A 13,730-nucleotide genomic window follows, 5' to 3' on the forward strand; every position below is an offset into this window, starting at 1 on the left:
GCAATCCTATGATTTCTGGTGATTTTCTTAATTCTTGTGAGAAGCAATGAATGATCATTTCCAATTTTCCTTCTACATGCCAGATCTTTAACATATTTTTATTTTCCTTGTTCCTCTGTCAATAGCCTTGGTTCTCATTTTAACTGTGCAGAAAATGTTCAGTATCACTGATAATTCTTTTCAATGTTTCTGAAATATTTCCAGTGCTTTAGCATCCCTTTTTTGAGTTGATATGACCTATGCTGTATTAGAGATCTGGGCATACCACAGACGTGTGTAGTTACATAACAGCATTATTGCTATTTTCCTTTGCAGTGAGAACTTTATTAGAATAATTAAAATTGTCCTTTATGTACAGTATTTGTTTTTTATTTAATACCATCTTTTATCATCTTCCTTTTTGCTGTTCATCCACTGATCTTTGTGGAAGGTTTCCTAGAGCAGATTTTGTCATGTCGCTTTCATTGGTTTTTTGCAGAACACCTTTGAAGTTCTAGGGGACTTAGCTAGTTGTTGCACTAGAAGTTTATTGTGAAAACAGCTTGTTTATTCTTGGCTTTATTTTTAACTAATATATCCATAAAAAGGCCTTCCTTCTCTTTAAGGGCAATTTTGTTTCTTTAGCAGCCTTTGGTGGCAGACATGATCAGAAATCTTAGACAAAATTCAGGGATGGTTTATCAGCTAGATCATCCTTATCCCTTTAACTAACTCTTAAAATATCTCAGAAATAATTGAAGGAGGTGATTCATCTTCATTACAGCATGCTCATCCACGACTATTATTCTTTATGAGAATTTCCCCACTTCTCTTCTGTTGAAATGGACTTACTTGTCTACAGGTATGCAGATCACTTCCCAGACCTGCTATCAAAGATCAGGGTCCTGTTTGCTACCTTGTATTCCTCATTAGTAAGCTGCACATTCCAGTTGGTAGTTTGGCAACACCAATTTAATTAAGAGTTAATTAGAACTTTAAAGGTGAATGTTTCCCTATTTTTTTTTCTTGTGAAACTTGATTACATTTCAGTTTGAGATGCTTTCTGTAGCTTATTTACCATTTTTAAAATCCTGTTGTAGTGATTACTGATAATTATGGGTAATTTATCTTTAGGTGGTGAAAACTGTCGGTCTTCGTGAAGTCTGGTTTTTTGGGCTACAGTATGTGGACAGCAAAGGCTACTCAACTTGGCTGAAGCTAAATAAAAAGGTAACAGTTCCTTAACATTTAGGCAAGCATGCAGCTTGAAATATATTATTCCAAAGTTTGCTGCTTTCATGTTAAAGGTTAGATATAGCAGGCTTGAAATGTAGTTGAAAAGTTGCTTTTCATTACCTTTAAATAACAAAATACAGTGTGAAGTTTGGTTAACAAGAACATGCAAAGCTGCATTAACATTTAATTTGAGAAGGAGATACAATTTCCTGTATTTCCAGTACCTTGGTGAGGCATGCATTAGTTTTCATGTAGCAAAACGTAAGAGAAAAAATGCTTTACAGTTGGAAGTGTGTGTGAAGTATTGGAGCTTCATGTATACAGCTATAGTTCTTTAAACATGGCACTAGAAATAGGCTTTTAAACTTCTGGTTAGTTATCAGGTACATTGTAGGATAATTTCTGTTTTTCCCCAACAGCAATAAGCACCTTGTCTCTCCCAGGTATTGGGAACCAAGTCATTTTACTTTAAGGTTTTTTATGAATTTAATGGTCACTTTTTATTTTAATATCACCTGTCATATTAATGGCACTGTTTAGAATGAAGAGAGGTTTTTGAGTTCAACTTGATAATACCTTTTTTATCTTAAATACTAGGAAGTAAAATAGGACATTTTAGGGACAAGTCCTATCCTCTGCATTTACATAGTCTTTCTCTTGTAAATCTGGTGAGTAAAACTTGAGAACCACCAAATCTGTCTCCTAGAATTTCGTATCTCGTTTCATAAGCAATAAGAATTATAAAACTACAAATATTTTGTTAACCATAACAGCTTGCCTACAGTCACTGGAGACTACAGGATTTGGCAAATAATTTATTAAAAAAAACCCCATGAACTGTTTCTCCATGTTAAGTTGTGTTTCTCCAGGTTAAGTTGCTGGTGCAGTTCAGGAGCAGCAATGGTTTGCTGATTTCTTTAATTTCTTTAGTTTTGATTAAGCCTTTTTTAAATTTTATTTTAAGCTTGTTATGTTTGATTTATGAATGCATCATCATAAACTGGTTCTGACTTGTATGTTGCTATTTAAATACTTGCATTACACACAGATAAGATTAATGACAGTGTGCAAATCAGGTTTCACTGGTGCAATTGAAGTTGAAGTGAAATACTGTGTAAATCAGAAGCAGATGGACAATAATGAAATATGAGCAAAACTTCTAAAAATTGAAACCTGTGGAATGTTGAGTACAATACTTATGCAGCATTATGTATGTGATTCAGTGGTTGCATTGTATTTACAGTTTTTATACTTCCTACAAATCAAGCAAAACACATGCATCATTTTTGTCCCTAGTTCTAGAGGGACTGCTAGTTCACATACCACTAAATGTGTAACTGGGTGCTTGAGGAGTTGGGATGGATGGGATTTATTATTGATGTAATTTTTAATAATCCCTGTATTGGCTGATGTTAAAACTAGCTTAGTTTTGAATGTTTTTGCTTTGGTCATAATCAATGCTGAAAGTTGAGCCCAAATGAAATAGAAAGTTCTGCATAAAAAAGATGATTTTGTGAAATTTGAAAGTGGCACTCACTTAAAACTTGAGATGACTACATCTGATCTCCTCAAAGAAATAATGATTAGAAGGCTTCCCCATTCTAGAAACATAATGGGATTAATGGAATATTTTTTCTTTTTGCACAGGAACAAAGCACATTCTTTTAATTCAATAGTTCAAAGACTTAAAATAATCCAACTTTACACTTATATTGAAGAAAAGTGCTGTCGTTCTTGCTAAAGAAACATTTAAATCCTAATCTGCTGCTTCCTGCATTTCATCCTCTGATATGGTTTTTATTTCTTTTAATGTATTACAGGGGTTTTTTTCAGATATTTTTTGTGATAATTCACACAAGTCGAAAAAAAACCCCCTCTTAAACAGCCAATTTCTGTACTTGACTGAGTGTAATTCTGAGAGATTGTGTGATTAAGTCCTGCATGTACCTTCAGTGACTTCCAGACCGGGCTTGTCAGGAAGAACTGGATTTCAGTGTAGAGGAGCTAAAGAGTTGGTAATATTTGATATACCATTTAGTGTTCTTTTTATTTTTTCTTTATGCCTTTTCCTCAGGTGACACAGCAAGATGTAAGGAAAGAAAATCCTTTGCAGTTCAAGTTCAGGGCCAAGTTTTTTCCAGAGGATGTATCGGAAGAACTAATTCAGGAAATAACTCAGAGACTTTTCTTCCTGCAAGTCAAAGAAGCAATCCTAAATGATGAAATCTATTGCCCACCAGAAACTGCAGTTCTTCTGGCTTCTTATGCTGTCCAGTCCAAGTATGGAGACTACAGTAAGGAGATCCATAAGCTGGGCTACCTGGCCAATGACAGACTTCTCCCTCAGCGGTGAGTGGGACTACTTATGGTTTTTGCATAATGTGGTGCATATAAACTTGATAACTTGTAACTTTTTTTTAAATAATTAAAATATTAAGTGATGATGTGCATTTAATGGTAGCTGTCTTAAAAGTGCTAATAAAATTTAAAGGTCCTAATTTAGGCTCTAAACAACAAATACTACAACTGTGGGTATCTTGAAACGTATTTTCTGTCCCATCCACAACCATCTGCACAGATTTAGTTGAACAAATTTCCAAGGTACTCCAAAATAATCTAGTGTTTTGATAAATTACAATCAAAATAATATAGAAGTTACTAAGATCATTCAGTACTATTTTCTTCTCCTCAGTTAGTGTTTTTTGTATGCTTAAATGATGGTAGTTTCTTGGAAATAATTATAAAGTGTATTGCAAATAAAATATTGCAGAAAGATGCTAGCCTGGACAGAAAATTTGGAAACTAAAATGTGGCCATTGCTGTTGACTATAAACTGTTTTGTATCAGTCACTCCTGTAGGTGATTAGAAAGTGTAAACACCAGTGTTCTGTTTATGCAACTGAAGCCGTGCTCCTGGCATGTTTTGGCAGCCAGAAAAGTGTTGCAACCCATATGTGCAAAGACAGTTCTGTTAGTTGATGTATCTTAGACAAATGTGTGATTGCTAAATATGTAACATTAATGCATCTTCTAAGAAATGAGGGTCATGGAATAATTGAGGTTTCTTTAAAAGTCTGGGGTTTATCTTTGATTTAAAAACTAAAAGCAGGAACTCACTTATTAATGTAACCAAGCTACAGGATTTTTTTGGAAGAAAGCATTTCAAAGTAGTGCAGTGAAATATTGAAAGAAATATATCTGCAAATGTTTCACATTTTTAAAAATCCTGGCTAAGAGTTTGCTTTTGGGTATTCAGTCACCTCTTTCTAGAAAATTACCCTTTGTTAGGAAGGCAGAGAAATGTAGTACCATTAAAACTGTCATTACTGAATATGTTAGTTCACAAATCTTGGGGTTTGCTGAGTTATGATGACAGCCTGTGAACACTGGAGTGCTTGTGTGCAACACAAATTCAAATACTTAGGATGCTCCTTTTCAGTAGACAAATGTTCAGATGATTTCCCAGCAGATTCTTTCAACCAGCTGTGTGGCAGTCTGCACTGAGTGAGCACATAGCTTTTGTATTTGTTCTAACAGAATTATTCATGTTTTACCTCCTGTCTCCTCCAGGAGACTTGCCAGAAAACTAACAAATGCACCACAAAAATACTTCAGAAAAGTATGCAATTTAAAGTAAAAAATACTTCCCAAAATAGAACAAAATAGTTGCTTCCCAAAATAGAACACTTTGCAACATTTTCCTGAAAAAACTGAGAAAAGATTAGCAGTTCCTGTTAATTGTGGAGTCTTTTTTATGGAGCCCTAACATTCACCTGCCAAAGCTACTGCATGTTTCTTGGCTCAAAATTATCAGCCAGATAGCAGCAAGGTATTGAGTCCTTGCTGAGTTATTTTATTTGAATAATCCCTGCATGTGTGAAGAGAGCAGAACCAAATGATGAGATAGCTATTGCCAGCTTTAAGGGTATCAGCAACAGAATAATTTGAGGTTGGAAAGGGAGCCCTAAAGTCCATGTCATCAGTCTTCCTAATCAAAGTAGAGTCACCCAGAGAGGGCAGTTGATGCCCCATGCTGGTCAGTGTTTAAAACTCATTTGGACAATGCCCTTAATTACATGCTTTAACTTTTGGTTAGCCCTGAACTGGTCTGGTAGTTGGATTAGGTGATTGCAATACCCTATCCTAAATACAGCAGGTTGTTTAAGGCATTTTCCAGTTGTGTTTTGAATAGGTAGGACAGATGCTCTGCAGCCTCTCTGAGCAACCTGTTCTGGTGTTAAAAATTGCATCTAAGTGCATTTCACTTGTGACCATTGCCTCCTGTCTTTCAGTTAAAATTCAAATCAAAATGAGGAAAGTGCAGAGAATTTCTGTAGAAACAGAAATTTAGAAAGCCCAGCAAAGCACAAGTCACCCCAAGAGTGGCTGAGTGCTGCACAGGTTTCTTGGAATCTCCCTCCTTAGAGATATTCAAAAGCTGTTCAGACATGGCCCTGGGCAGCTGGTCGTAGGTGACCCTGCTTGAGCAAGGGGGTGGATGAGATGACCTCCCAGAGGTTCCTTCCAACCTCAGCCATTCTGTGAGGAAGGCTTTGGGAGCAGAGCTTTTGTTTTCAGATGAGGACTTGTGTGTCATAATCCTGGCATAGTGTATTTTACCAGTGTCCTGTGTTGTCCTTTATTATTCTGATTGTTAGCTTTATGTCATACTGCTATGGAAACTTAAGAACATTTTGTGAATATTTGCTGGAGGAGGTAGAAGAAATAATAGTGGAAAGCAACTCACAATGTAAAAAGACCTAGTTTAATTACCAGACTTCTTTAATAAACTAACAGTATTCTGGAAGACTTGGAATTATTTTTTTTTATGTAATAGAAACTTCTAAATGATTGCCAAGCAGGGTGTTTGACTTTGTGGCTTCTGTAGGCATTGTATTTAGGACTTAATTCTTATATTCATGGCTCAACAAACAAGAAGTATTTCTTGTCGTTACATGTTTTATCATTTCGTTGTGAACCCATCAGCTTCCTTCACACAGGTGCAAAAAATAAAATCTCTGCCTCGGTTTTCAGGAGGAAAGCCTCCTGACAGGGATGCACACTAAGCAAATCAAAGTGTGATATGGCTTCTGCTGAAAAATGCTTTTTGCTAGATATGGGGCAGAGTGGTAAACTGGATGACAGAGAAGATCCTGTAACAGAAGAAACACTGCATTAGTATTTTCTTCACCACTCAGTCTGCTCCTTACTGTGCTTTTCTAAAAATGTAGGGGGTAAAAAAAATAAATCCTTGCTTTACTGAATAGAGAGAAAGGAAGAAAACCAACTCTTTCATCTTCTTAAGTAATATTATTTTGCAATTTCTTTTTTTATTAAATTGTCCTTTAAAATATTTTCTCTAGGAATGCTTGGGTTTCATGGAATACAGGCATAGTAAAGTTATGTGCATTTGATGTTTTACTTCAGTGCTACATTTAAAGTCCTAATAGTTCAAAACATAATTACAGCATTGCAGCCTGCTATAGATAAACCTCAAAATCCTTTTCTGAAACTGCTTCAGTACTAATTTTACTAATAAAAATGAAACCCAAACTCCCTCTGAAACTATACTGCTATCTTGTCTTAATGTGTTACCTTTTCTTTCAAACGACAACAGAATGAAAAATTGAGTGTGTCTGTGCATACCTAAGGATTAATTTGCAGCATTGTTGTATTATGATTTTATAGGTCTGAGTTTTCAGGTGTTCTAAACATTGCATTTTATGACTCTTGAGGGTTCAGATATGCCATGATGTGACTTCTATAGTACAAAAAGTATAGAATAACATGGAAAAAGAAGTAATGTCACACTATTTTAAAAGTGTATTTGTTGAAATACAAAGTTTCTTTGTCTGTTCGTGTTAAAAAGATGAGCAGTGTATAAGAAGACATATTTAAGTTCATTCAATTGAAGCTATTATGCTGTGTAACCAAACTTGGTTTTATAACTTGAAGAGATTAAATTAATTGTATATGTCATTTCATAGCAACAACTTTTGTTCACAGTGTGTTAGAGCAGCACAAACTGACAAAAGAACAGTGGGAAGAAAGAATACAGAATTGGCATGAAGAGCACAGAGGAATGTTAAGGTAATTACTTTAAAAAATCTTCCAAGAACCCTTTAGATTATTTTAAATTATTACTTTAAGGCTGAGGTTAAAGAAATTATTATTTTAAGTTGGGGAGTGCTGAGCATCCAGTGAGTTTATTGGCTTACCTACATAATTGCTGCTCAGCTTGTCAACTGTCATTGTCCACAGTTGTGGCTTCTAAAATATGCTTATAATTTCCTTAGTTTATGAGGTGAACAGACTAAGGGCAGTGACTGAACTATGCTTGGTTATTATGGTGTGGAGCTCTACAAGTATCTGAATCAATGTACATGTGAATTTTAAAGGAGATTTAATTCCTAACTAAGTTTTATACAAATGAGTTATTTTGCAGTTCTTTTTTTATTTAAAATGTACTCTTGATTTGTCTACATTATGCCTTTTTTTTTTCCTCCTTTCATCAGGGAAGATTCTATGATGGAATACCTTAAGATAGCACAAGACTTGGAAATGTATGGAGTCAACTATTTTGAAATAAAGAATAAAAAAGGAACCGAGTTGTGGCTAGGAGTTGATGCTTTGGGTTTGAATATTTATGAGCATGATGATAAGTAAGTGGCTAATACTCATTTTGCAATTCTGGCCTAGGAGATCCTATCTGAGATGATACAAAAACCACCTTACTGTGTGTTCAGTAACATCTAGCAAAACAGGTTCTCAGAGATCTTCAAATCTATGTAAAAGATAGAGAAAGAAGATAGACCTTAACTTCTACATTATTTTAATTTTAAGAATTAAATATGGATGCAAAAGAAGGGAAATGAGCAGTTCTGTAGAATTCTAATTTTACATTACTTAATCTGGATTTATGATGACGAGACTGTCTTTTTATGGTTTCTTTCTGTACTTTTCACTCCCTCAAAACTTCCTTTTCAGTCAGGATGATAAGGAAACTGAGAAGCTGAGCAACATATTTAATGAGAAACATTTTATAAGAGTAGTGACTAGGATTAGAGCATAAAAAATTTGGTATCTAAAATGGAAACTTTTTAGGCATCACAGAAAATAGTTGAGTCTTGTGTCCTGATAGATAGCAAAGAGTCTGTATTACTTCAAGAGGGATAAAAGTAAAGAGTACACAGTCTGAAGGATCTGAAAACAGAACAATTCTTTTGTTTCTTTCAAGACACAGTAGTATCTGATGTCAGCAGTATTTTCACAGTGATTTGAAGTTAAACATGATTTGTCAAAACACCAGATAACAGCTGTTAACTGAACTGAAACTTAATACTCTTCAATAGATATATACTCTGTAACAAAATTGTGTAAGCTTTAATTGCCATTAGATGGCAATATAACTCCTGAAACAAGGAAATACTCAGAAAATGTCCAGATCATATTGAAAGATCAACCAATTTTCAGTATTCTTTGGTTCCTGATAATTAGAAATCAAATACTTAAACATATTCTAATCCTTCTAATTAAGATAATTTAAATTAAATATCTGTGCTTATGGGGAGAAATACTTACAGTTATGTAGTCGGTACATGACATCTTAACAGTTTCTGGACCAAATTAAGAGAAAAGAAATTAATTTAATTTGACCTTTGGAAATTTAAGAACATGTGTCTTACATGTTAAACTTAGCACAGAATTGGTAAATGTTAATTTAATGTCAATATTTGAAATGTCAGACTTTCCTCAAGTTTAAATAGTTACTCTTTACGTCGAAAATAAAGTTATTGATATCTTATGAAGAATCAGTATGTGAGTGCAATGTTTAGCATCTATATAATAACAATAGAATAAACCAAAACTTTAAATTTCTAAATTCCTTCTGCTATGGTGACATGTAATTGATTCATTATGTAATTTGTTCATTTGATTGAATAATATGTAAAAAATTGTCTACCAAAACACACCTCAGTTGTGTGTTGTAAATGTAGCTGTTATGTTTAGTGAAAGTGGCACAGAGTTAAGATATAGTGGGTATAAATAAAATGTACATCTTCACTGCTTCTAATGAGAACTTTTCCTCTTTGAAGGCTGACACCCAAGATTGGTTTTCCTTGGAGTGAAATAAGAAACATCTCTTTTAATGACAAAAAATTTGTCATAAAGCCAATTGACAAAAAGGCCCCTGTAAGTAGAGTGCTGAATAGTATGCCTTTGTATATGAAGAGATTTAAGCCTGTGGGGACTTGCTTTGGCATTGCAACATGAGTTAAATAATTTGTGACATTATTCTTACTAGTAGTAGATACAGTAATCAAAATTTTTACTGGAAGTATAGTATGTTCATTTTCTTTTTTTTTCTTGTAAGTTGATGAATATTTTGTGATATGTTGAAGAAAATCAGTGTAAGATGCTAAATTCTCTGGCCTCTACCTCTGCTTTACTTCTTTTGTATTAAGCAGTACTTTTAATGATACTTTCTAGGTCAAAACTCTTCAGAAATAGAGAACGGTCTCAATTTTTTAGAAGTTTAAATGAGTAATTGTGTGTGAACTAGCTAAACTCTATATGGAGGAATCCAGATGTAATTTTGAATTTATCTTGTAAGTTCCTGACTGTAACTAGATTTATAGATTATGGTTTTTGATTGCTCAGAGGATGAAGGTCAAAATACTTGAAAGTTTAAATTTAAAAAATGTATTAAAGTACCTGGTAATGTTTTGAGCCTTGTCACAATTATGTTTTTAGATTAATGGATATGCTGCAATTATTTTTGCTAGGATTTTGTTTTTTATGCACCCCGTTTGAGAATTAACAAGCGAATTTTGGCACTGTGTATGGGAAATCATGAATTGTACATGAGGAGGAGGAAACCTGATACAATTGAAGTGCAACAGATGAAGGCCCAAGCTAGAGAAGAGAAACATCAGAAACAATTGGAAAGGTAATTAACAAACTTCCATGAAACAGAAAAAAATTTTCTTCTCCCCTTTTAAGAAAACTAAGTTGTAGAGTATCAGACATCTTAGCACTGTAGGAAAGAGAGAGCTGCTTTTCTTTCTGTGATGTGTCAGCAGGTTTGTGGGTTGGGATGTCTCACCTCCCCTAGCAGAAAGCCGGATCCTTTTTGAGCTTTCAGCATAGTAATAGCAGCCGTGCTGTTGTTTTTCCTGTTTTTGCAGAAGAGTCTTAACCCTCTGTCTCTTGATTCTCAGGTTCTTTTATACTATACATGTGAACTTTTAATTCAAGTTCAGTGAAGAATCTCATGACTTACCTTTTGTGTATTTAAAAAATACTGTTGCCATTTTTAGTCCACCTGAAACATCAGCCCTGTCTAAAATGCAGGTATAATTGTGGATTTACCTGGTTGAATTGTAAGCAAGCTTACTAATCAGTTCTGTTCATAAAGTGTTTTTCTGTACAGTATTTTGAAACAGAGGCTTAATTCTTCTTTTACTGTAACTGACTTTTAAATATTTAAAATTACATGCTGCTTTACTAGCTGAGTAAACTGAAAAACCAGCTATCAGAATCCTTAGAATATAATTTCATTCGTCTGAGTTTAAGGAAAAAAACCCACTGTGACTATTTGACTATTTTCAGGGCACAATTAGAAAATGAGAAGAAGAAGAGGGAGATAGCAGAAAAGGAAAAGGAAAGAATAGAGCGTGAAAAGGAAGAATTAATGGAACGCTTAAGACAAATCGAGGAACAAACAATGAAAGCTCAGAAAGGTGAGCTGTTACTGGTCTTGTGTTTCTTATACTTGGTGCCAATATTTAGTTCAGTTGGGTAGTTCGGTTCCAAAATTCTCTGGCTTGATGTTTTTTGGCATTGTTTTTCTGGTTTGGATTTTTTTTTATTTCTTAATAGTAGCAAGAATTTAGTGATGCATCCATTTAAATTAAGATATTCTTTTTCAAAGTTCTTAGAGTTAAATGGTGGTATGTGTGTGCACCTATTTGTGAATATTTGCACAGTTAAACACAATTCCTAATATTGCAACAGTTTCAGTTTTCTTTAATAAAAGGAAATCGGTGCAGTTCAACTTAGAATGATAAAATGTTTGAAGTGCTTAAAATCTGAAGTTGGAGTGAGCAGGGAATTTGAGAGGAAGATTCAATGTACTTGTCTAGGATTTTTTTTAATTTAGGTTTTCATTTGGGAATTCATTATTCCTTCATTTTCCCACTCCTATTTAAGATTTGAGACTTAAAATTAAAATCTTGTCAGATTTTAGTGAATAAACAGTTTCACTGATCTCAGGCCTTTGTGTAAACAACCCTCTGTAGTCTCTGATTCCACTACTTCCTGGTCTCTAATCTCCATGTTCTTTTTTTTTCTTCAGGTTTGGTTCACATTGGTATAAATTCTGTTCCTCTCTTTTGTTCATAACTGTTGGCTTCAGGCATGAAAGAGAGAATCACTGACTAAATCTTCGTAAATAAATTACATATGCCTGGCACTTTCATTTAGTTTTACCCCCACATTTTTGAGCCTTTCAATGCAGAACAGGTGACACACATCTAGACAAGTAACAGACAAATTATATGTACCTTGGAATTGTTTAAGGGGGAGCTGTTTAGCTCACAGTGTCAGGGTGATTCTGGAGATTTACAAAGTTCATTTTCTCATAACTTTTGTAAGCAATGTAGTCCAGTTTCTGATATAAAACAATGTTTATATGTTCTTTAGCCACAATTTGCATATAGAAAAATGTTTATGTAGAAGGTGTCTGTGTTCTGTAGTTGACTTGGTAGTTAAGTGTTCTCCATCATCATGGGAAAATTTTGCTTGAGTATTGGCTCTAAATATTCATTCATGAATTTATTTCATTTTCTAAGCATGGCATTTGTATAACTCCACATACTTAATACTGTTCATTTCATTTTATAACTGAAGTAGTAGACCTGGGAAAGCAACTGAAGAATATTGATTACGTGAGACCTGCTTAAAAACTGCAAGTGCAAAGTGTCCCTGGGGAAATGCAGTTTTAGTATTAAAGCATATAGTGAAAGGCAAGTGGATTGTTCCAATAACTGAGCAGTTGTTTAGATTTTCTGGTGAAGGGTCTAGGCAAAAACATAGTGGAAAACTCATCATTAGAACCTTCAAGGATCTTCAGAAAGACTTTTCTCAGTCTTTTTCCATAGTTGCTTAATTTTGCACATCAGAGGAGTGTGGGTTTTGTCTGTGCAAATCTTACCTTGCAGTACTGGTACATTATTTTTTTTCCCTACCTATTCCATTCAAATTGGAGTTCTGCTCTTTAGGTTGCGGTGCAGCCAGGCAGCTAGACAACTATTATCCTCACCTTGAATTAAATTTTTTCTTTTTTGCACCTTTTTGACTGTTCTATGGAGAATGTTTCTGTCCTTTCCAATGAATCATAGGTCATTTTGTTGGAGTCACATGCCTGAATTGGCTGTTACAATTCAGGAGTCTTCGTCAGGCATTTTGAAGAGGTTTTGTTTTTGTTTTTTACTGTAAGACAGTGTAATTTAATTTAGATAAAATCTCCTCAGTAGTAAGAGGGAGGGTGTGTGTGTATGTATGTATATTTACATATATTTGGGTGTTTAGTTCTATGGGCAAGGTGATAATTTTCTGAAACACTGGGCTCTCAGAAGTGTCAGGTGAGGTGAAGAATTGCCAAAGCCTGTCCTAAGGAAGGTGGGGGTGGGAGTCAGGCACAGACCACAGCTCCAGGTGACTGCTCAACAGCTCTTGGCTTGAGGCAGCCTTGCAAATCTTTGTCAGCTTTCTAGGTTACTTTATTCTGAGCTTATTTCAGCTGTCATCTGTGTTATAAACAACGAGGAGTTAGGTAGTGATATCTTGTCTGCAAACCTTCCTTTGGGCAGAGCTAGAGGAACAGACCAGAAGAGCTCTAGAACTGGATCAGGAACGAAAGCGTGCGAAAGAGGAAGCAGAGCGTCTGGAAAAGGAGCGTCGGGCAGCTGAAGAAGCTAAAGCTGCTCTAGCCAAGCAGGCAGCTGATCAAATGAAGAACCAGGAGCAGCTAGTAAGAAGTTTTGAACCCTGTTTTGAGGGAATTTCAAATTCTATTGTGTCAAACAGATAAGTAGCTTAAAGCACAGATAAAATATCTGGAATACTGTTTAGAGATTGTTGCGGGAACTTTTTTAGAAACCTACGTTTGATTTGCCACCACTTGCAAGAAAAAAATAACTCTGGGGTTCTATGAAATTAAGTTGTGAAGAAGTAGATGTTTTGAAGTGACAGCACCACTACATTCTCTTTCTAATAATGTCAGGCTTACCCAACTGAGAACACGATTAGCTTCCTTGTGCTGTCCACTGGGAGGCCTGTTCTCTGAAACAGGTCTGTTCTGAAGTTTGATGATAGTGGTGGGGAGCTGGTGATACTGGGGGATTTTTTGGTTGGTTGTTTTTTTCTTGTGCTTTTCCCCTCTCGTTTCCAACATCTGCAGTTTCTTCTAACATTCAGCATTAGGCTACTTCTAATTCAAGATTTCTGCATAA

At 34.9% G+C, this 13,730-nt stretch overlaps 1 protein-coding gene across 1 annotated transcript in view; it reads left to right on the plus strand.

Moving 5' to 3' along the window:
- Positions 1 to 13,730, plus strand: part of RDX (radixin) — a 38,784-nt gene that overhangs the window by 20,015 nt on the left and 5,039 nt on the right. Inside the window, exons 4-11 of the mRNA XM_030469074.1 lie at positions 1,114 to 1,209; positions 3,290 to 3,564; positions 7,222 to 7,305; positions 7,731 to 7,877; positions 9,312 to 9,408; positions 10,002 to 10,165; positions 10,828 to 10,958; positions 13,089 to 13,249. Of these exons, the coding sequence (XP_030324934.1) occupies positions 1,114 to 1,209; positions 3,290 to 3,564; positions 7,222 to 7,305; positions 7,731 to 7,877; positions 9,312 to 9,408; positions 10,002 to 10,165; positions 10,828 to 10,958; positions 13,089 to 13,249 (1,155 nt within the window). The remainder of the gene's footprint in view (positions 1 to 1,113; positions 1,210 to 3,289; positions 3,565 to 7,221; positions 7,306 to 7,730; positions 7,878 to 9,311; positions 9,409 to 10,001; positions 10,166 to 10,827; positions 10,959 to 13,088; positions 13,250 to 13,730) is intronic.

The sequence above is a fragment of the Calypte anna genome, chromosome 1 (genome assembly GCF_003957555.1).
Source record: "Calypte anna isolate BGI_N300 chromosome 1, bCalAnn1_v1.p, whole genome shotgun sequence".
In the NCBI taxonomy this organism is placed as follows: Eukaryota; Metazoa; Chordata; class Aves; order Apodiformes; family Trochilidae; genus Calypte; species Calypte anna.